Source organism: Typopeltis vanoorti, chromosome 11 (assembly GCF_054136105.1).
Source record: "Typopeltis vanoorti isolate ZY-2024b chromosome 11, IOZ_Tvanoo_1.0, whole genome shotgun sequence".
In the NCBI taxonomy this organism is placed as follows: domain Eukaryota; kingdom Metazoa; phylum Arthropoda; class Arachnida; order Uropygi; family Thelyphonidae; genus Typopeltis; species Typopeltis vanoorti.
The window spans coordinates 19,217,923-19,242,676 of NC_143559.1; the positions used below are offsets into that span (position 1 = coordinate 19,217,923).

The 24,754-nt window shown below is 37.0% G+C and overlaps 1 protein-coding gene across 3 annotated transcripts in view; it reads left to right on the forward strand.

Moving 5' to 3' along the window:
- Positions 1-24,754, forward strand: part of LOC150101351 (methionine synthase-like) — an 815,136-nt gene that overhangs the window by 27,255 nt on the left and 763,127 nt on the right. For all 3 annotated transcript variants that reach the window (XM_090400909.1, XM_090400910.1, XM_090400911.1), the window contains exon 3: positions 10,243-10,329. In XM_090400909.1, coding sequence (XP_090257035.1) covers positions 10,293-10,329 — 37 coding nt within the window. In that variant the 5' untranslated portion in view covers positions 10,243-10,292. The remainder of the gene's footprint in view (positions 1-10,242; positions 10,330-24,754) is intronic.

Consider the following 24,754-nt stretch of genomic DNA (forward strand, 5'->3'; position numbering starts at 1 on the left):
AGCGAATCGCTACTGCTTCCAGAAAAGTATTGAGTTGGACCTGGTGGAAAAGAGTATGACTTCCCACTAGGATAGCTATTCCTCCATGAGCAGGACCACCTCCAGTTCTGTTCTTATGTACAACAGTGAAATTCCTAAAGTTCCGGTCCTCATTGGGTCTTAAGTATGTTTCCTGTAGGCAGAAACAGAAAAGTTTGTGTTTCTGCAACAACATCTTGATATCGTCAATATTTTGGGAGATCCCACGACAGTTCCATTGTAAAAATTTTCCTATCGTCTTGATTTTATTGACTTGTCTGGTTTTCGAGCGGTTGAGGGCTTACCTTTGTCAGATTTATATTTATCCACTGTTTTAGGGAAGTACGGATGGCCAGTGTCCATCTCTTCCTCTGGTAGAGTGTTCAAATGTGTTAGGGTCAGCTGGTATGTTTAGTTTGCTTTCAGTGGGTACGACCCGATCCATTTTTCTTGTGCAAGGGTCTGGTGGTTTATCTTGGAGTGATGTCTCTGGCATAATTTTTTTGACAGGTGAGTTTTCATCGAATGGGACCATTTTTGAAGTTGTCTCTGGAGTAAGGCCATAAGTCTTGTGATTAATGTGCTCAACAGAGAAGCACTTGCGATCGTAAAGTTCAGGTATGGTGGAATAGACATACATGTTTGAGTTGCTGTCGGCACTTGTTTAATTGTTACTTTTTCAGCATAAGAGGATTGTAGAACAGGTGTAATGGTGGCCAGCTTTCTTTTTGCATCCTGATATGTTCTGTTTTAATTTTTTGTATCTCTTTTTCATCTTTCCATTTATGACATGCACGAGAGTATGCTGGATACTCTCATGCATGATACTACTCCCTGACGGTTGACACATCTTTTTTTTCACAGCAAGATTTATTATCACGTTCTTTACTACCACATCAGGCACAGGTAGTAGAACCACAACGGGCAGTTTGGGCATGGCCATATCTTTGACATTTAAAGCATCTCAGCAGGTTAGAGATGTACATTCTAACAGGACAGCTGAGATACACTGCTTTGACAGATGTCGGATGCCTAGGTGTATCAAAAGTAAGGATGATGTTCTTGGTTGAGACCAGGCGACCATCCCTATGTATCAGGATGCACCGCACTCCCATCATCACTCCTTGATCTTTAAGCTCTGAACATATCTCCTCATTAGAAACATCAAGGAGATCCCATTCTGATATCACTCCTCTACTGGAATCGAGTGTTCTGTGAGGTGTTACTGCAATTTGTATTCCACCCATCGTCGTTGCTCTCAGTAGTTTCTCGGAATGTTGTTTGCACATTGCTTCCACTAGGATATCACCAGAATGCAATTTCTTGACAATTTTGGGAGGTCCTGCCAGTCCTTCTAAACCTTTTTGGGTAAAGAAGGGTGACATTTTCCCAATTGGTTTTTCACCTGTTGCATAAATGATTAAAAAGGTTGGTACATTTATGTTAGTATCCGATATCTTTTGTTTCTTACTTCTGTTTTCATACGTTGTGTCTATATTATCAGTACTTGGTTGGGACTTTGTTAGGGTCCCTGAAAAGTTTGAGGATGAAGGATTCATATTTAAAGAGTTTTTAGTTCGACGGCAGAGCTCCCCGCCCACCACGGAGACACACATGGACGCCCACTACTTGGCAAGCAAAGACTATGCTCACTTTATGGAGATTATGTGCTTCCCGTTACTTGGAGTATATAGTACCTCTCACTGAAGCATGAAGGCTTAATACATTCTGTGACTTTTGATATTCTTTTTACTGGCCTTTTTCATAGAATAGATAAAGATCTGTATGATATAATCTCAGATGACAGAATTCAGGTTACCCTCACTTTTTTTTTCTTTATCTTTTTTTTTTTTTGTTTCTTTAGCTTGTGTTTTCCATTTCTTTGGTGGCAGCTGTTTCAGAACTAAGTACCACTACTCATGCTGCCTGTTACTGATTTAAAGTAAAACTCAAGTGACATCATGACTGCCATTAGTACAGCAATTATATATTACTATGATATGATATATAAAAACTATTATAATAAGACATAGAATAATATATATATATATATGACAGAATGATCATTGACTCGGTTAACATACATAGTTTTATGAAAAATATTGAATGACTAGAACCGAGATTTAATTAAAAAGGTTTTAATATAAACACACTACTAGTTTCGGCCTGTAACAGCCTTCTTCAGGTGACATTATAAAAGAAAAAACACTAAACATTGAGGGTTAAAAGACTATGAACATCATAGACAGTCTTTATACATAATTAGCATTAAAACGTTGTAGTTGTATTTGAAGCTGTTCTTTCATTTGTTGCATTGTTGGGAGAGTGCGTGCTTGCTGCATCACGTGAACGCCAGTACATGATTACAGCTGAATGACTATCCGGGAGGTTGTAGCTTAAGTTGTTATTTAGATGAACAATGAATTTAGGGACACAAAACACACGTGTTGAAATGATTATTTTACTTATTATTAATAAAATAACAATTGATGTTTCGACCCCTGTATTGAGGTCATTATCAGAAAAATACATGTGTATATGAAAACCAGCTACATGCTCTTGTCTCTACAAAGGTAAATAGAATCTATGCTGTTAATTGATCTTTTACTTAACCTGACCTCTAGTGGTAAAAAAAAAAAAAAAAAAACCTACAATAAACCCTGCTAAAGTCTTCCTGTACTAAGATTTTCTTCTGGACTTGTACAGTTCAAGTTGCTATTGAATGTTAAAAAAACAAACAAAAAAAAATACTTCACCACTAAGAAAAATCTCAATACAAACACTTCTTTTGTATTGAGATTTTTCTTTGGCTTATTCTGGTTGCTATAATGGTTGCAAATGGCTCCTCCACATTATTGAAATGGTTAGACTGGCATTTTTGTTCAGGTTAGGATTGTATTTGAGCATTTCACATGCTCCTTTAAATTTCCTCTCGAACCAGGTTTTGGTGCGGTGTAGGGACTTGGTACCTTTCCAATCAATTCTGTGGTATGTCTGGAGTGCGTGATCTGAAAGGCTGGTTTTGCTAAAATGGAGGTGTTTAATGTGTCGTTAGTGTTCGTCCTTCCTAATTAGGATGGTTTGCCCTGTTTCCCCTTGGTATGGTAGGTTACATGTGCATTGTATTTTGTAAACCCCTGGGTGGGCTAGGTGTGGAAGAGGATCTTTGGAAGAACTGAGCAGGTGTCTTAATTTAGTTGGGGACTTGAAGGTGGTTTTGATATATCTGTGTAGTGTTCTGTCTATTTTTTCTGAAATGCCTCTAACATAAGGTATGGCAATTGCATTCTTGAAATCTTTTTGTTTTTAATGGTGTCTCCGCGGAGGATCTTGTGAATAGTTTTTTTACTGTATCCATTTTTTATAAATGTATCGTTGATGATCTTTTATTCCTGGTTTAGAGCTTGCTCGTTTGAACAAATAGTTTGAGCTCTGTGTTTAAGGGTGTTTATGACACCTAGTTTTTGTGTTGGGTGGTGGTAAGAATTTTTGTGTATGTACTGGCCTGTGTGTGTAGGTTTGTGGTAGACTGAGAAGGAGAGAAAGAAGGAAGATGTGTGACAAGTGTGTCTAGGAAAGGAAGAGAGTTGTTTTTTTTCAATTTCAATGGTGAATTGGTTGCGTTTGTGTTGTTTGTTCAGGTGGCTAAGGAATGTATTTAGTGCGTCATGGCCGTGGGGACAAATGGTGAAAATATCATTGACGCATCTAAGCCAAATTTTGGGCTTTAGGCACGCTGACTCTAGAGCTGGTTGCTCAAATTCTTCCATATAAAAGTTAGCTATTGGGGGAGCTGAAGTGGTGAGCCCATGGCCGTACTTTCTTTTTGAAGGTAAAAATTGTTTTTTGCCACATGAAATGTTCGGAGCGGAGTATGTGGACAAAGAGTCTGTGATGGCGTGTGGAAATATGTTCTGTAGGAGCATAATAGTATCATTGATTGGGACACTGGTGAAAAGGGGAGTAATAATGTCAAGGCTGACTAATAAACCTTGGTTGTTGAGTGTAATTTTTTAATTTTGTTTAAGAAATGTTGTGTATTTTTTATGTAAGAAGGAAATGACCTACCAATTCCTTGAGTGTGGCTGCTAATTTTTTGGCTAAGTGGCAATTTTGGTTGTCAATTCCTTCAACAATCGGACATAGCGGTGTGTTTGTTTTGTGTATTTTTGGCAGGCCATAAATTCTGGACGAGCAGGCATAATGAGGTATTAGTTTTTTGGTTGTTTCTTCTGGCCATGTGTTAACAGATTTAATTAATTCAGTTGTTTTCTTTTTGATGCATTTTGTGGGGTAGTAGTTATTAATAATAAGTAAAATAATCATTTCAACACGTGTTTTGTGTCCCTAAATTCTTAATATGAATGCTGATCACCATGTAATCTTAAAAGAAATAGTCATCATAAACCATGGAGATTTGACCAACAAGCAGTATACAGCCTCTAAGATAAGCTAAAGATATGTGCTTCCTTGTTAATTAACCGACTAGCCTTTCTAAAACGGTGTAGAGACAGCAACTTAATACCCAACTGCATTAAACTAAAAAGAAGTTTACATCAGTTAATGCGCTCCGTATTTATGCAGGGTTGGAAAAGCGTTGTTAAGGGAACAGATCCATGAGACATGAAAAAAACTTAGAATCCACCCAAGTCAAAGGTTTACAACAAATTAGAGCTATCTAGCTACATTAATCCTGAGATTTGGGAAATTTCAGACAAGATTACAGATGACTTGGCCAAACATCTATTACTCAAAAACAAGGAAAAATTAATAATGAAATTCCAAGCATTAAAACAACAAAATAGCATAAGACAATCAGGATGCCTGATTCGAGAGGAAATTTAAAGGAGCATATGAATTGCTCAATTACATTCCTAACCTGAACAAAAATGACAGTCTAACCCAGTGGTCACCAAAGTGGTCGATATAACATTGTTAGGGGGTCGATAGAAAAATATAAGACATCATTGTATGGGTAATATTTTATTCGGTTAACTTGGATTACCTCCATTCTGAATGACAACGCAATTAAGAGTGAATCGTGGGAACAGTGACATGAATAGGACTTGTAAGATGGAGCAAGGTCATGAAAATAGTTACGGAGGCCAATCATGTAGGCCAAAATGACGTGTTTACCAATAAATGGAAGTCGGTGGTTCCCGCCCGGCGGCGCGGTGGGAGTGAGATTGCAACACGTGCTTGATTGCTTATTTACTAACACTTACACGTATTCGATCCCATTCTAATTTTTGCGCATCGACATACAAGTGAGCGTTAATGTTCTAAAATTCATCAGCATACATATTATAATTATAATATGTATGCTGATGGATCGTGGGAACAGTGACATGAATAGGACTTGTAAGATGGAGCAAGGTCATGAAAATAGTTACGGAGGCCAATCATGTAGGCCAAAATGACGTATTTACCAATAAACGGAAGTTGGTGGTTCCCGCCCGGCGGAACGGTGGGAGTGAGATTGCAACACGTGCGGGATTGCTTATTTACTAACACTTACACGTATTCGATTCTATTCTAATTTTTGCGCATCGACATACAAGTGAGCGTTAATGTTCTAAAATTTATCAGCATACATATTATAATTCAATCGTTATTCATTCACGAACTAAACTTCTCTATGTTGAAGAGTTGAGCAGGGCTGGTAGTTTTGTACATCCAATAGGAAGATTGTATTATTGTTATTTTGTTATCTAAATTAAATTTTATATTTTATATATTATTTATACCTCCTATCAAATATACATTGTTAAGAAGGACGTCAAAAACAAAAACGTATCCCTTTGACGTTAAGCCAATATAATAATATATACTATATTATACATACAAGAAACACTCCAACTATAAAATAAACAATCTAAAAACTCACATAAACGTCTTTTTTGCTTGTCCTATTATAATTACGTAATAGTAAAATAGAGGAGGGGGGGTTGATAAAAAGTCAAAAAGCTCTTGAAGGGGTCGAAGTTCAAAGAAGTTTGGCGACCCCCTGGTCTAACCATTTCAAGTTTGTGGAGGAGCCATTTGCAACCATTATAGCAACCAGAACAAGCCAAAGAAAAATCGCAATACAAAAGAAGTGTTTGTATTGAGATTTTTCTCAGTGAAGTGTTTTTTTTTTTTTTTTGTTTGTTTTTTTAACATTCAATAGCAACCTGAACTGTACAAGTCTTAGTATGGGAAGACTTTAGCAGGGTTTATTGTAGTTTTTTTTTTTACCACTAGAGGGCAGGCTAAATAAAAGATCAATTAACAGCATAAATTCTATTTACCTTTGTAGAGTGCAAGAGCATGTAGCTTGTTTTCATATACACATGTATTTTTCTGATGATGACCCCCAATACAGGGGGTCGAAACGTCAATTGTTATTTTATTAATAATAAGTAAAATAATCATTTCAACACGTGTGTTTTGTGTCCCTAAATTCGTAAATATGAATGCTGATCACTGTGTAACCTAAAGAAAGATTCAGCATCCTATGTAATCCCCTCCCCCCCTAATGATTACATTATCAAAGTAAGCAGGGTTTGTGGTTTTTCTCATGTTGTACCATCAGCATTTGTGGTAAGCATGTTGACTTCTTAAATATATTTAATTTCCTTTATATTAGCAAAACCATCATCTCCATGATAGTTTTGGTAATATTAGGAATTCAAATGCATTTATTTATTTATTCTTATGGCAAAAGCAGCTACAGGTCAATGTCCAGACCCGAAAGCCAATCCAGGGCCTCATCTGTCACCTTGGGGATGTCCTGGTAACCTCCAGGACATCCACGAGCAATTGGCACCTTGGGCAGTCATTCACATTATTCTGTTCTCACAGGAGAACAGTCACAATAAGGGTGGTCTGACAGTCTCCATTAATGCAGTAGGTAGCTACATCTGCCCTGGTTAGTTCTGATCTTGTTGATAGATGACCAAATCTTCCTAGGAAGGGCAAAACTAGGCTGGAGAGCAAAGGGATCTTCAACAAGTAAACCGTTTGTTGGAAGTTTGTTGGATCAGTGTTCTCTTCACATATCAGATGTTTATGGTAAGGCAGCTGAAGAAGTTCATGGACCAGAAAGGGTGTCTTGATTTTAGACCAAGACTAGGTGGATTTATAAGAGTCTGGTGCAGGGACAGGAGCTGGTTGCTCATTAGTTTATTAAATACTTTAATGGAGGATTGTCTTCTCCGTACATATGGTGGAGAAATGTTAGATAGAACAGGTAGCCAGGGAAGAGGTTTGCTTCTCAGTGTCCCACTATTTGTGCGCATGGTATAGTTTAACTGGGTGTCTATAATGTTAGTGTGTGCAATTCTTTCCCAGACAGGGGCACAGTATCCAGAAAGTCATGAGATGATATTATTTCTCGTTTCAGTTTTGATGGAAAGGTTGGTGATGTGTCTTTTATAGGTCAGGCTTCTGTCCAGGCTCACCCCAAGGTATTTCGGGTGAGGCTCATGTTCTACCATTTTGCCACAGAAAGAGTAGTTGAGGTGTCGATTCGCCTCTGCACTGTTCGGGTGAAATACTGTGGACACAGTTTTTGTTGGAGTTGGCTTCAAATACCACTACTTGAAGTACTCTTCCGGAATGTTCTGGTGTGTTCAAGGTTGTTTTCAGTTTGGAAAAGGAGGTAGACTGGTGTAGGATCGCGAAATCATCGGTGTATACATATTTTCTTGAGCTGGTATGTGGTAAGTCAAACATGTAGATGTTAAATAGAAAAGGAGATAACACATAGCCCTGTGGAAGACCGTTGTGGAGGAATCTGGGCCTGTTCTTTTTTACACCAGTATGGACCTGGATCTTTCTGTTGGAGAGAATGGATTCAAAAATCTGGAAAGTTGATTTGCACCTTATGATACTGCTAGCTTTAGAAAGAAGCCCTGATCCAGACTGTATCATAAGCTGATGATAAATCAAGGAAAGTGACTCCAGATTTAAGTTTCTTCTGGAAGCCCTTCAATCTGTGTTGTCAGGGCCATGACCTGGTCATGGCAACTTCTTCCACCTGAAGCCAGCTTGTTCAATCAGGAGTGCACTTTCGATGATTGGTGAAATTCTTTTAAGGAGAATTCGTTCAAAGAGCTTAAAGGTGGAGCAAAGCAAGGAGATAAGTCGTAGATTTTTGACATTATTTGGATATTTCCCTGGTTTGGGCATGGGCATTATTTTGGCTTCCTACCACAGTCTTGTTAGTTTTCTAGTTGTTATAATTTTTGAGTAAAGGGAGGCCAGCCATGTTTGACCTCGTTGGCCGAGATGCTTTAGAAACTCAGGGAGGATACCATCCACTCCTCCAGCCTTGCCATTCTTGGTGAGTTTTAAGGTTTCCTGTATCTCTTCAAGAGAAACTGTTCTTACAAGTTCAAGAAGCTCGCATGGCACCTTCAGATTTTTTCTGATTGTAGATTGCACAGTTATTTCCCTGGTAGAGCTGGGAATGTTTCTTAGAGGTTTTCAGTAAATGATTAGCCATTTGATCAAGCGTTATCTCTGGTGGTTTGTATGTTGTTGGTTCTGCCTTCCCCCACTAATTTTCTGAGAAGTGACCAGCTTTTCTGACTAGATTTGGTGAAGTATAGTTCATGGATGGCTGAGATCCATCTTTCCCTTCTGTTTTTGTCGATCATTGCTATGAGCTTCTTAGCAATAGTTGGGTCTTCAGTTTTTTCATATTCGGCTTAAAGTTCCTTGGTATCCCTACTCCAGCATGGGATGTATTTTTTTCTGTAGCCTCTAGGAATAGAGGCTTTGGCTGTGGTTTTGATTAGTTTGACAAATCTGGGACAACATTAGTGAATGGTATTGCTGTAATGATTTGCTCAATTTGCTTCTCAAATACATTCTAGTTGGATCTGTAAAGGTTCCATCTAGTGATTGGTGTTCCACTGATGATTGGGATTGATGTACCTGTCTCTATTGGTGTAGGACAATGTTGGCTGTTAGGGAATCTGTTGAGGATGGTTCTGGTTGTTGGCAAGGGATGGTTGTCAGAGTCTTTAGAGACTATGTACAGATCGGGGGGGGGGGTGTAGGTTCTGTTCCATCTGGCAACTCCCATAGGCACAGATGACTTGCTACTGCTTCTGCCTGGTATCTCCAGCTCTGGGCCTGGCTCCCACTGAAGAGACCTCAATAAAGGTCGAAACTAGTCTGGGTAGATGGCCAATCCCTTTAATGCATAACAGCATACATATCCACATAGGAAATGTGTTTTGCATTATGGGAGATACTGGGTTAGAAGTGCCTGGTAGCTTGCTCCACCTTTGCCACGAGTTGACTTGGTGTTGCACTACTTACTGGATAAGATAGTACAACACTATATTTAGTCCTGAAGATATTTTCAGGCGCAAACTTTGTTTGCTCTCACTGGGATAACGGATTAAACTAAATCTATTATAGTCTAACCTAGTGATAAATAAATTTTCAACATCTTTCTCTAAATCCAGAGTAATTTTTAAAAAAGGTGATAAACCTTTTGGCAACTCCCATAGGCACAGATGACTTGCTACTGCTTCTGCCTGGTATCTCCAGCTCTGGGCCTGGCTCCCACTGAAGAGACCTCAATAAAGGTCGAAACTAGTCTGGGTAGATGGCCAATCCCTTTAATGCATAACAGTATACATACCCACATAGGACATAGGAAATGTGTTTTGCATTATGGGAGATACTGGGTTAGAAGTGCCTGGTAGCTTGCTCCACCTTTGCCACGAGTTGCCTTGGTGTTGCACTACTTACTGGATAAGATAGTACAACACTATATTTAGTCCTGAAGATATTTTCAGGCGCAAACTTTGTTTGCTCTCACTGGGATAAAGGATTAAACTAAATCTATTATAATTACAACTTATGTTTTCTTAATATTTGAATAACAGTCATTCAAGAAATTGGATAGCTAATATTTCAGTTTTTTTCAGTGCTAGAGGTTACCAATTTCGGCACTAGTTCACCAGTACACTGTTATGCCAAATTCATAACTATAGGTTGTGATTGATTGATGATCAGAATGTCTCTCATTATGCAAATCATATTTAATAATGTAACTAGAATGTGTAATGTACTTGCTTCCATTGCAAAATTATGGAAATTTTAAAAGACGTGGTTATAAATTTGGCATAACAGAGCAATAACAGTGAAGTTATTGTCAGATATCAGTAACCTCAGCTTTCACATGTTAAGAAATAGATTTTAATAATTTTTCTTCTGTTTTAGCAATATTTCCATATCATCTGTAATTTCTAATACAGAGGAGGATTATTAATATGATGAGTTTACAAAGATCACAGAGAGCTTCATGTCGTAAGTTATATATTAATTAGTTATGTATTTTGTAAATGACTGAATTTTGATTACTTTAAAATAATCTTATATTTTTTATTCGTATGATTTTTTTATGTAAGTTTTGTGGAAAATATAAACAGTTAAACTGACAAAGTGTAATCTTTCCTCTTGAGCAATATTTATTTATTTACGCATATGGCTTTATGAAACTGGCATGAAATGTACAATCACAATGTCCAGAAACAAATGATGAAAAACGTAATCCATCCTCGGCTCCACGGATTCCATAATTATAGCTGGAGACCTTAACTCCAAACATACGGCCTGGTTCAGTTCGTCAATCAACACCAAAGGTCGTACCTTATACAACTACACATTACTCAACTCATCAATAGTAGCTGGACCCACTGAGCCCACCCACTACAGCCTATCAGGAAGTTCTGATGTATTTGACATAGTTATGACAGAATTACAACTACAGCTCAGTGTCCAGTTTGGAAAGCCAATCCAAGGCCTCATCCGTCACCTTGTGGTTGTCCTGTAGGCCACCACCGTGAAATTGGCGCCTTAGGCAGTCATACACAATATGAGTAATCGTCACTGGGGAACAATTACAATAAGGGTGGTCTAACAACCCCCATTTATGTAGTAAGTAGCCACATCTGCCCTGGTTAGTTCTGATCCTGTTGATTGATGACCAAATCTTCCTGGCAAGTGCAAAATCAGGCTGCAGAGCACAGGGATCTTCTATCACGAAGCCGTTTGTTGGGAGATTGTTGGACCAGAATTCTCTCCACATGTCAGGTGTTGATGGCAGGGTAGCTGAAGAGAGTTCGTCCATGGATCAGAGAGGCTTTCTAGATTTTAGGCGAAGACCTGGTGGATTTATGAGAGTCTGGTTTAGGGGCAGGAGAGGGTTGCTCGTTGCTTTATTAAATTCTTTAATCGAGGCTTGTCTTCTGTGTATGTTTGGTGGAACATTGTTAGATAGGACAGACAGCCAGGAGAGAGAGGGGTACTTCTCACTGTCCTGCTAATTGTGTGCATGGTAGAGTTTAGCTGGGTGTCTATAATGTTAGTGTGTGCACTTCTTTCCCAGACAGGGGCACAATATTCTGCTGCAGAGAATGCGAGGGCTAGTGCAGACGACCTTAGGACTTCTGCGCCACAACCCCAGGTTGTTCCAGCAAGCCTTGAAATAATATTGTTTCTTGTTTTAATTTTATTGGATAGGTTGGTGATATGCCTTCTATAGGTTAGGCTTCTGTCCAAGCTCACTCCAAGGTATTTCAGGTGAGGCTCGTGTTGTACCATTTTTCCACAGAAAGAAAGGTTGAGGTGTCGATTCGCCTCAGCATTGTTCAAGTGAAAAACTGTAGACAGTTTTTGTTGGATTTGGCTTCAAGTACCACTGCTTGAAGTACTCTTTCAGGATGTATAGGTCTGTGTTCAAGGTTGATTCCAGGTTGGTAAAGGAGGTAGATTGATGTAGGATTGCTTGGTCATCAGCGTACATATACTTGCTTGAGCTGGTATGTGGTAGATCGTACATGTAGATGTTAAAAAGTAAAGGGGATAATACAGATCCCTGTGGGAGACCGTATGATACATTTGAGCAATATGATACATATACATGGGAAGTAGTAATAACAAAGTGTATTCAATAATGAGATTCAGTAATAAGAATGTAATAAGAGTATAGTTCGCCCACCGTTTCTAGGTCTCCCTGCTTCGCGTCTTTCCAAGAATAGTCGATTCATGCTGAAGGGGAGAAAGAAATGAAGGACGTCCGAATTGGTCACCAACACGCGAAATCACGTGCTTTATAGGTAAAATTTTCCAACTGTTATACAAGCAACATAGTTAACTACAATGATCATAAAAGAGAAGTTAATTTTCCGACGTATAATAATAAACAACTTATCCCACAATACGGACTGATTACCCTATTATCGGAATGGATTCTCCTTTTTCTGAGATGCGCAGAAGTGTTGAGGGACCTCTAATCGGTGGGCGAACTATAATAATAATATAGATTCAGTGAAGGTTAGCAATCTGCTCATGGTCTGTAATAAAGTTCTGTAACATTATAGAGTTCTATAACAATACTTCTGGATCTTGCTAAGGCATTCCTCCTACAAAGTTGTTATGTAAACTTGAAGAGATGGGTATTCAAAGTAAACTTTTGACATAGAAGTGTAGCTGACTGACAGGTATCACAAAGTGGGAATGTGCTGGGTCTAAGATAAAGAAGTCCAGGTGTACAATATACAGTACTGTTCTGGGTCATTGCTCTCTTGAACTCGATTAATGTCTGTGCGGTTAGCCTAGTGGCTGTGCGCTTCGCAACTATACTGGGGAGGGAGTATCCCAGGTTTGATTCCCGTCGAAGACGTGAGGAATTTGAAGATCTTCCTCAGCCATATCCAAGTTAGCTGGTCTTGGATGCAGGCAGTAGGGTTTTTTCCTCCAGTTTATCTGGTGTTTTTCATCCTGCAAAGCAGGCAAACCGGCCTCCTGAACACACACACACACACGGATCTACAGCCATAAATACCTAACTCCCCATGAAGAGGCTCAACTCGCCCCAATAGGGACAGGGGAGAAAAAGGGAGGAAACTCCATACGAATAAATAAATAACTCAATTAATGATATTGGGGATGGACTAGAGGATAATATCCAGTTCTTTGCTGCTGATGATGATGCAAACCGGGACAAGTCATATATCTATCACAGAATCTTTGCAGGCTAACTTGAGTAGACTAACTCTATGGGCAAATGTTAATGAGTGTCAGTTGAATGTTTCTAAATGTAAGGTTTTTGCCATATGAGTGAAGGACATTCATGAACTACATGCAGGCAGAATATTATACTAATGGGCATTTGCTGCAGGTTGTCAGTAAATCTAGAGATTTCTTGGTTATTTTGGTTAGTGAATTAAAGTTTTGAGGGCTGTTGCAATGTAGTGAGATCACTGCATTGAATAACTGCTATAGAAGATAACATTAATTTGTAAGAAAAAGTTATTCTCCTACTTTACAAAGCATTAATGAGACTACATTTGGACCATTGTGTTCTGATATGGACATCTCGGTTCCAGAGATGGAGAGACAGTTGAGAAGATCCAGAGATAGATTACCAATATTTTAATCTTGACATTTCTATAATTATAATATTGACATTTCTATCTTCTAAAGAACTTTTTATAGTATAAGTCATCCACTAGATCTTTGTCTTCCTATGGGACTTTTTGCTATCAGCCTGGCAAAAAACACTTGCTTTGCTAATTTTTCTTCTCCCATTCTGTTTAAGTGACCATACCAGCCGAGATTAATTTTACTAACACATTCCTGAATGCTACAAATGTCAAGTTCATTACTAAGATTCTCATTTTTAATATGAAACTATCATTGATATCATCTGTTCAATTCCCTAATCTTTCTCAGAACTCTCACGGCTGGCAACCAGTCTTTGGTCAAGTATTTTATATCTTAAACCACCTCTCAGATCCATAAGTTAAAATTGGTTTGAACACAGTGTTGTATATAGTGTTTAGACTAATAATTTAGTGTTTTGACTAATTTCTCTCTTATTGCATATGAATTTATTCTGATTACTTCCCACCATACCAGTTTTGTTGATTCTGTTGTCTGTTTCCATATTTAATTCATCACCTTCACTAAAAATTGTGCCTAAATAGCAGAAATCTTTTGCTTGTTTTATAGGTTTTTGAAAGTTTTTTCCCTTGGTTATGCTATAAATTAAAGATGCCAAGATGCCATTTTGCACAACAAACAAAGTTGGTGCATGAAGTCATTTCACAACTGAGCTACTTGTATATAAAGGCTAATGACTTCACATTACTTGCCTTATTATCTCATAATTCAACACACATATCCTCACAGACATGTATAATGCTATGCATTTTGGGAATTATTGAAACCCAGACCATTTTCAACCTTTAATGAGGTCTCATCGCTGGGAACCAGACCCAGAAGTGATACTAACGTTGAAATAATGAAGAAGTCATATTTCCATATACAAGTAGTCAAAAGATTCCACACCTTGTTACTAAAATACAGGTATCCCTCAATTAACGTGGTTAATTAATCCCTCAATGTTACCGCGTATATCAAAATTGCGTTAATCAAATCTAATAATCAATGGTAAAAATTACAATTCGTCCATGATCGATTACTGTATTAATAATTCGTTTTATGTGGTACTCTTTTAGGAAAGATAAAAAATGAGTGCAAAGCAAATGTTTAATAAATGCTTGTACCTACATTATTTACTGCAATTTTTTTATCAAAAGAAGTTATCAAGAGTCATTTGAGCAGTTTTAGTTTTTTTTCTTATCGGCATAAATTCTACGATAACAAGCAAAATTACTCTCCATACTTTGTCAAACAAGCAATAAAACATAAAGAAAAAAAACACTGCAAATATAATACATGATGGTACAAATTAAGTGGATATTGAATCCAACATTATTTCTAAGCCGAATAGAGAAACTATTAGAATTTTGTGCCGAATATATAGAAACTATAAAAGTTTCGGCAGATGCAAGCATAAATAACCTTATGGGCAACTCGTAGCAAAGGTGGAGTAAGCTCCAGATCACTTTCCTTTGTATTTTTCATAAATGTAAAGCACATCTCTTAGAGGACATGTATGATAAATATGTCTTTGGCTCTCTATTGTAATACATGGTTTATTTATTTTCAGTTACAATCTAAAAATTATTGAACAAATAATAATAAAAAAAACAAAAAACTAAACCATACTATACTGACATCGGAGGTCGTGAGTTTACTGTCAAATGTCACAAACCTTTACATAACGTGTTAAACCAAACTGACAGCAACAAACAGTGCAGAATATCACTTGTAACATGTGAATGCACAGCTACTCATGACCTCCAAGCTATACAATGAATTGTGTAAGAATATTTATATTAAACATTTTGCTTGTATCTGTCAGATCAACTGTGAGCTCCTCAGGGTTAAAAGCACGTTAATCAAAACTCTTGCCACGTATATCAAGGGATTGCCGCAATTCATTTTGGCGCGATAATCAAAACTCTTGCCGCGTATATCAAGGGATTGCCGCAATTCATTTTGGCGCGATAATCAAAACTCTTGCCGCGTATATCAAGGGATTGCTGCAATTCATTTTGGCGTGATAATCAAAACTCTTGCCGCGTATATCAAGGGATTGCCGCAATTCATTTTGGCACGATAATCAAATCCACGGTGAGCAAGGGATACCTGTACTCAGATTAGTTTGCTTGCACTTGGATAAAGGATTAAACCAAGAATATAATTTCTTGGCATCTTTAATTTATAGTATAACCAAGTGAAAAAACTTTCAACATCTATCTCTAATCTAAGTATTTTAGTAATAAGGTGTGAGACCTTTTGACTACATGTATATGGAAATATGACTTATGTATTACTTTAACCTTGGTATCACTTCTGGGTCTGGCTCCCACTGATGAGACCTCAATAAAGGTCGAAACTGATATGGGTAGTGGCCCTTTCCATAATGCAGAATTCCCATAATACATGTCTGTAAGGATATGTGCATTACATGGGATACTAAGGCAATTGATGTAAAGTCATTAGCCCAGTTGTGAAGTGACTTCACATGCAAACTTTGTTTTCTTTCACTTGGATAAGGGATTAAACCAAGAATATAATTTCTTGGCATTTTTAATTTATGTTCTATTTATGTTCCCCATTCAGGATGTAGTTGGTGTTATCAATGTTTCTGCCTATTTTCATTGTCTTTTTAATGCTGATTTTCCTCCCAAGCATATTACAGCAGTTATTCAATTTAGTCAGGGAATTCTGAAGACTTGTTTCAGATTTATTTAGAAGTATAACATCATCTGCATAAAGTAAAGAGCTGAGATTAACATCACCACTTTCGTTCATATTGTGATTCATATAGATCAGTGGTTCTTAACCTTTTTTTTGCCTGGTGCCCCCTTTTAACTATTTCTATGGCCTTGCGTCCCCTGCTCATTTTTGCACTAGGTTAATGACTCAGTAAGATAACTATAATATATTATTAGGCAAACCTAAATTACCATCAACATATTTGAACTGATAGTTAATTAAAAATTAGTAATTTTAATACAAATTAATTTTTCAAAAAAATATGTTAACTTACTGTATTTAATAACCCAATCATTAACAGCTACCCTGAGCCTGATGAGATCCTGCTAATTTTTCAATATTAGGTTCAATGTTCAACAAACGAAGTCTCAAGTTTTTTTTCAAGTTTATTATTATATTAGTACTATTGTAATGCTTACCGTCCCCCCCCCCTAAGCATTCGCAGCACCCCCAGGATGAAGTGCTACCACCCAGGTTAAGAACCATTGATATAGATTATTATTATTATTATTTGACACCTCCAGGGAGTTCAAAGACTCATCGAGGGAGAGTGTGCCAACAGCATCGAATGATTGGTCCCCTTCCAACTACTAACCACGCTCAAACTTACTTAACTGAGCCATTAGTAGCAAAGGCTCTACCAATCGACCAGCCTTTGCCGAGTATGATGAACAAGAGTGGAGATGATGTGTATCCTTGTTTTACCCCTGATTTTAGATCAAGCCATATTCCTGTATTTCCTTCAATTCCAACTGTTAACTTACAACTTAAGTAAAGACTATGTATTGTTATGTATAATGTTCCATTTACCCCATGTGATTGTAGTGTTTTGAGAAGCTTTTCTCTGGGCACCTTGTCGTATGCTTTTCAAGATCAACAACATTTAAGTAAAGATCCTTGTCACATTCCCGTGAAAAGCTTGTTCTTCTCCAAGTTTCATTTTCACAATCTTTCTCAACCTCTTTTCAAGTATGCTTGCATAAATCTTACCTGGAACACTTAATACAGAAATTCTTTTGTAATTCTCATATTCAACTTTATTATTTCTTTTTTTTTATAGATGGGAACTATTAGAGCTCTAATACAATCATCTCGAATTCGACCTTCTGACCAGTCCCTCTGGATTATGTAGCGTATCCACTGCAAAACTTTTATACCTCCATACTATAGCATTTCTGGTCAGATATCATCTACTCCAGCTGCCTTTCCACATTTCAAGTTTTTGGTGGCTTTTCTACCTTACTTATTGATATTGATAGTGATTTCTCTTGAAAATGTTCTAGTTTGGTTCTGTCACTACATGTTTTATTTAACAGTCTTTCAAAGTAATTACTTCAGACATCTAAGATATCCTTATCTTCTGTTTTCATGTCACCTTTATCATTTTTAATTCCTTTTACAGTACTCTTTCCTCCATTGCTAAGGTTTTTCAGTAGTGTTCTTATAAGGTTCATTCCATAGACCTGCTATCGTCTTGGTCACTCACCTCTGGATCCTCTCCACCTCATCACCAAGAAACCCTGGCGCCCAGATCTGCACTCAGTAATCAAGCCATATTCAAGTAATCAAGATCGGGGTCTTATCAAGGCTCGATAAAGAGGAACAATAACCTGCTTGTCTCTGCTCGTCAAAGTATTCTTCAGTAACTAAGTGATCTGATGAGCTACTTTTGTTATGTGCTTGTAAACTTTAACTCCCTATCCCCTAACACATAGTTTCTTAACCAGGGTGCATGCACCCCTGGGGCATGTGAGTGCACTTTCCTAGGGGTTCAAGCTGGAAAATATTCCAGCATATATTGACTAATTATTTAAATCACATTTGCTTTTTCAATGAGAGGAAAAAAGTTATGCAAACTAAATTATATTTAAGATATATAATCTTTCAACCCATTGAAGAATTATTCTATTTCACCAAGAATCATTAAATATGTTATACATATTTTTTATTTGTTACATTTTAAGAAATTAAAAACCACTATATTCAAAAAATATCCCTGAATGTACTGCTGCTCACAAATGCTCACGCATGCGCCCAAGCCAAACACACTGATACTAGCTGAGCATACACTCGCCATTGTCATGAGAAACGTCATTTCGCTGTGTACAAATGTCAACAAAGTGAATCAAGTGACAAACGAATGCTGTGTTTTTTGTTTTACCAGCAATAATCAGTAAGTAAAGAACAATTGATTAATTTTTTCTCTCAAATTTTGAAAAGTTTAGTGAGAACTAAAATAAATTTTTGTTTATATGTTATTTTATAATTTTCTTAAGGAACAATGGCCAAATGCATAGTTAAATAATATGTAAATATTAATTTATTTGTAGTAATCCTTGCCATCTCAAAAAGACACCAATGGAAAGACGATTATGTTGCTTAAAGATTTACTTGTGCAACAGAGAAAGACGGTACTCAAAGACCACAATGGATTTTATGTTCCAAAATATTTTCAAACTCCAATCTTAAACTGTCAAAGTTGTTAGAGCATTTCAACAATCAGCATGGTGGTAAAGCTGCAGGACATACACTTAACATCTTGAAGTCTAAGAAGGCACGATAGCAGCGGTACCATTACGAAATTTGACTCTGCAGTAGTTCAGAAGCCTTTGCTAGAGCTTCCTATCAGGTGGCATATCTGTGCCTAAAGACAAAAAACCCTCATACAATAGCTGAAGAATTGGTTAAACCATGTGTATTGGAAATTGCGAAAATTGTATTAGGTTCTGAAGCACATAAGAAAATTCAGCAGATTCCATTATCAAACAATGTGATTCGATCACGCATTTAAGACATCAGTCAGGATATTTTACTGCAAGTAATACAAGATATTAAAATCAGTCCTCTGAAAGTGTGTATTCAATTGGACGAGTCAACTGATGTTGATAATTGCAGTGAGTTATTAGTATTTGTGCAATGCATAAAGGAAAAGGAAATTTGGGAAGAATTTTTATTTTGTGATCAACTGGAACTGACGGTAAAAAGAATTGATGTTTTTAATTACATTAAAAACTTTTTCTTGAAGCATCAAGTACCAATGAATTTGATTAGCTCAATATGTACTGATGGTGTACCTGCAATGTTAGGCAAAAATTCCAATTTTTTTGTCTATATCAAAAAAGAAGTACCACAAGTTACAATAACACATTGCATGTTGCACCGCCATGCACTTGCATCAGAAACTTTGCCGGAGAACTTTAAAAAATATTTAGCTACAGCGGTAAACATAGTAAATTATATTCAAGGACGGGTGCTTAATCATCGTATCTTTCGTGCTTTTTGCAAAGAAATCGGTGCTAATCATAGTGTGTTTCTTTATCACACTGACATAAGATGGCTCTCCAAGGTATGTATGCTTAGCAGGGTTTTTGAAATGTGCAAGGAGATTATTCATTTCCTTATTAATCAGAATTGTAATTTAGTTCAAGACTTTGAAAGAATAGATGCAGTAATTCAATTGGCCTACTTAGCAGATATTTTCGCTCACCTAAATGAATTAAATATATCAATACAAGGGTATGGTAAGAACATAATAACATCTAGTGAAAAATTATTAGCTTTTATTGAAAAACTAAAAATTTGGATACGTCGAGTTGAAAATAGTAATTTTGCAAACTTTCCCTTGCTTGATGAAATTATTCTGGAAAACGAAAAAATTGTAATACATTTGCAACAATCGATTGATTCTTTTCATTGATATTTTTCCACAGAAGATATTGGCAAAGAGCAGAGCTGGATACTGAATCCATTTCTTTTTGATCTTAATTCTATAAACGATGGTAAAAGACAATCTTATTGAAATGCTAGCTAGCAGAGCTAATCTCAGGTATACCACCTGAGATTAACTCTGCTAACACATTCCTGGATGCTAACAATGTCAAGTTCTTCCCTCATATTCTCATTTTTAATATGATATTGCCATTGATGCCATCTGTTCACACCCCTAATCTTTCTCAGGACTCTGATATTTGCAGTCTCCAGTCTTTGGTCAAGTGTTTTACTTCTAACCCAGCTCTCAGATTCAGAAGTTAAAATTGGTTTGAACACTGTCTTGTATACAGCTAATTTAGTGTCTTGACTAATTTCTCTCTTATTTCATATAAATTTATTCATTTCACTTCCTACCATACCGACTTTGTTGATTCTGTTGTCTATTTCCATATTTAATTTACCATCTTCAATAAAACATGTGCCTAAGTAGCCAAAATGTTTTATTTCTTCTACAGGTTCTCCATTCACGATTCAGTTGATGTTTTCAGTGTTTCTGCCTATTTTCATTGTCTTTGTCTTGTTATTGCTGATTTTCATGCCAAATTTATTGCAACAGTTATGCAATTTAGTCAGGGACTCTTGCAGACTTGGTACTGGATTTATATAAACAAAAAAAAAAAATTTAGTTAAAAGTATAACTGCATAAAGTAAAGAGCTGAGATTAATATCTTCAATTTTGACATCAAGTTTATTACTGCTTTCCTTCATAATGCGATCCATATAGATAATGAATAATAGAGGGGATAATGTACATTCTTGCCTGACACCAGATTTAACATCAATCCATCTTCCTGTACTTCCTTCAATTCTAACTGCTGACTTACAACTCAAATAAAGGCTAAGTAGTGCCTTGATATAATGCCTTTCAACATGGTTATGTATGTGAGGAAGGAGTGGAAAAATGTGCTTTGGGTTCGGACCTTTTAAGTATGTCTGGGGAGGGAAAACAGAAAATTCTAGAACAAGACCAAATACATTGTATATCTAATTATAAGAATAGGCTAGGTCATAATTTATTATGTCTATACACAAATGCCAGGAGCATTAGAAACAAAGAGGTTGAGTTTGTTGCTTTATTGAATACAATGTGGCCTAAGATTGTTGGCATTAGTGAAACCCGGCTATCAGAATCAGATATGGTAAGTGGGATCGAGTGTAACGGATATACTATTTTTAGGAATGACAGGAGGGGAGGAGGAGCGCTACTAATGATATCAGATGACTTAAGTCCAGTTAGGGTAGAAATACAAGAAAACAATGATGGCAACAATGTTCCATGTAGTGATGAGTTTGAGTCTATTTGGTGTGTAGTAGAGGTTAACAGAATAAATATATGGTGGGGTGTTGTTACAGACCTGGAAGCTCAGTTGTAGGGGACGAAGAAATGCATCGCCAATTTAGCCTCATTGGTACCAAGCGAATGATCATTATGGGTGACTTTAATTTTCCAAACGTTGATTGGGTAGAAGAGAAATCTCATGATAAGAAAGAACAGGAATTTATTGAATTGTTGCGAGATAACTTTCTCAAGCAGCATGTGAAAGAAGGAACTCGAGGTCAAAGAGTGTTGGATTTGCTCATAGCGTCAGAAGGGATCTCTGTCAAGAATATGGCTATTTTACCACCGATCGGTGAACTATTTTACCACCAACGGAAGTATCTACTTGTATTGAAGCTCCGATTAAATCAGGCTGCATGCTGAATTACAAAGCTGGAAATTATGATCAACTTAGAAGAATACTATCTTTGGTTCCATGATATCAGTTACTGAATGGAAAAAATGTCAGCAATGCATGGGAATCTTTGAAAAGTGCTTGAATGAGGTGGTATCTGAATGTATCCCTAGTGTTCGAAGAATAAATAGGTTGGGAGTGAAATGGATGCGCAGCCTTATTAAGCTAGAGATCCACAAGAAGATGATGTGGAAAGAATAGCGAGAGAATAAGAGTGAGAGGAGTTATGAAATATATAAAGCTCAGGCCAGAAAAGTAACAAGGATAGTGAGAAAAACTGAAACAGAGCATGAAAAGAAATTGGCCATGCAAGCTGAAGGCAATCCAAAAGAATTTTATCATTATGCCACAAGCAAGAGAAAGAATGATGTGGGAGAATAACTTTATTGAATGCAGATGGTACACGAGTGTTGGAAGCTAAGGAGATTGTTTAGTTAATGATTGCTCACTTTGTTAAGATATATCAACCAGGTGTATATAGCATGGTGCTACTGCTATGTTGGATGAAGAGTTAGACATTCGTGAAAATGAGGTTGAAGAGTTCTTGTGTAACCTGGATAAGAATTTGTCAATAGGGACAGATGGAATATCTGCCCTTTTGTTAAAATAATGTTCAGCTGAATTGGCTAGGTCTTTCACACATTTGTATAACTTGAGTCTCAGCTCAGGAATGTATGATAGTTCCATTGCACAAGGGCAGTGCAAAAACTGATTTGTCTAACTAGCGACCTATTAGTATCTCTGGTGTGGTAGTGAAGATTTTAGAGAAGTTGGTAAGAACTCGCATACAGAAATGGGTAGACAAGCATTCTATACTCTCAGGGAATAGCATGGGTTTACTTAAGGAAGGTGTTTTAGCAATTTGCTAAAACAGTGTTTTATATAATATATTTTATATATTTTATAATATTTTATATATTTTCATAACACTGTTATAAAATATGTATATATTTTATAACAGTGTTATGGCTGAGTTGGATAAAGGGAATGGATACACTATGATAATGTTGAATTTTTCTAAGGCATTTGATAGGATACCACACGATAGGCTGTTGTGTAAACTGGAGAATATGGAATTGGAATATAATCTATTGACTTGGATCAGGGGATGGTTGATAGACAGATATCAAAAAGTGGTATACAGTGCATGTGAACCTTCCAGATTTAAGGTAACCGGTGGTGTACTTCAGGGTTCAGTCCTTGGGCCATTATTGTTCAATCTATACATTAATGACATCAAGCAGGGTCTATCATCAGATTTGCAATTGTTTGCTGATGATACGAAGCTAGGCAGGGCAATCAGGGATGCTACTAATATTCAGCAATTACAAAATGATTTGAATAGATTGGAAATCTGGGGAAACGGAAATGGCTGTCAGTTTAATGTTAGTAAGTGTAAAGTTATGCACTTCCAGCAGCATATTATATTAGCGGGGTTATGCTATAAGAAACTGAAGAGGCAAGGGATCTTTATGTATTGGTGGATAAGAATTTTAAGGTCAAAGGTCACATGGCAAAAGTTGCAAATACAATTCAGAGGATAATTGCTATGTTGAAGCGAACCTTGACATGTAAGGATAAGGAAGTAATTTTGCCTCTTTATAAGGAGGCTTTGATGACCACACTGTGGGTAGATTTGGTCTTCTGGGTTCCAAGGGGATACAGAAGCCTGTGGAAAGGGTGCAAAGAAGAGTTACAAAGATTACATTCAGATTATGGGAGTTAGATTATGAGGACAGATTGCGAGTATGTGGATTACAGACCCTGGTTCGGAGAAAGAGGGGTGATATGATAGACGTCTATAAACTTTTGAAAGGGTGTTATAGCATTTCAAATGATGAAATTTTTCATTATATGGAAGGCAGGGAGAGAACACGTGGGCATCCATGGAAGTTAAGGTTGTTCTCAGTCAAGAAAGGGCTAAAAACTAGGTTTTTCTTCCAGAGAGCAGTGAGTGGAATAATTTGCTCTTGTGTGTAGTGAGTGCATCTAGTGTAAATGAATTTAAGGGAAGGTATGATAGCTGGGTTGGGTAATTTACAGCCTCCCTCGATGAGGTCTCAGATAATAATAATAATAATAATAATAATAATAATAATAATAATGCTCCATTAACACCATACGACTGTAGCATTTCGAATGGCTTTTCTCTTGCTGCCTTGTCACATGCCTTTTCCAGATCTACAAAACTTAAATATTGATCTTTATTATATTCCCGTAATTTTTCAACAATTTGTCATCAAGTGAATATCTGATCCTGACAGCCTCTATTTGGCCTGAATCTAGCTTGTTCCTCACGAAGCTTCCATTCCACAATCCTTCTCAATTGTACTTGTATAAATCTTACCAGGAACACTCAGTAGGGAAATACTTCAGTAATTCTCACATTCAGTTCTATTTCCCTTTTTATATATGGGTACTATGAGAGCTCTTCTCCAATCATCTGGAAATCATCCCTCTGTCCAGGCCTTCTGAACTATGCAGTGCAGCCACTATAAGACTTGAGCATTTCTGGTCGAATATCATCTACTCTTGCTGCCTTTCCACATGTCAGGCTTTTGATGGCTTTTTTTACTTCAGTATGGATATGTATTCCTGATTGCTTGCGTGTTGAGTGTTTTTTACTACTGTGCTGTCACTGATTGTTTCGTTTAGCAATTTTCAAAGTAATTACTCCATACATCAGGATATCTTTTTCACCATTTTCATGTCACCTTTATCATCTCAAATTCCTTTTATAGCACTGTTTCCTACATTTCTGAGCTTTTTCAACAGCCTCCAGAATATTTTGCCACCTTCTTGATATTTATTTTTTATGTACTTGCCAAGTCTTCCCATGACTTTTGTTTAGCGAGTTTTACATGGTGTTTAGGTTTCATACATTTGTCTCTGTATTCTCTAAGATCACAAGCTGACTTATTTGCCAGGAACTTTTGATACTTTCTTCTTTTTCTTCACTTCCTCTTTAACTTCTTGTGTTCATCATGGAGTTCTGATTTTTCTATCCTTGCAGACAACCTCACCACATGCCTCCC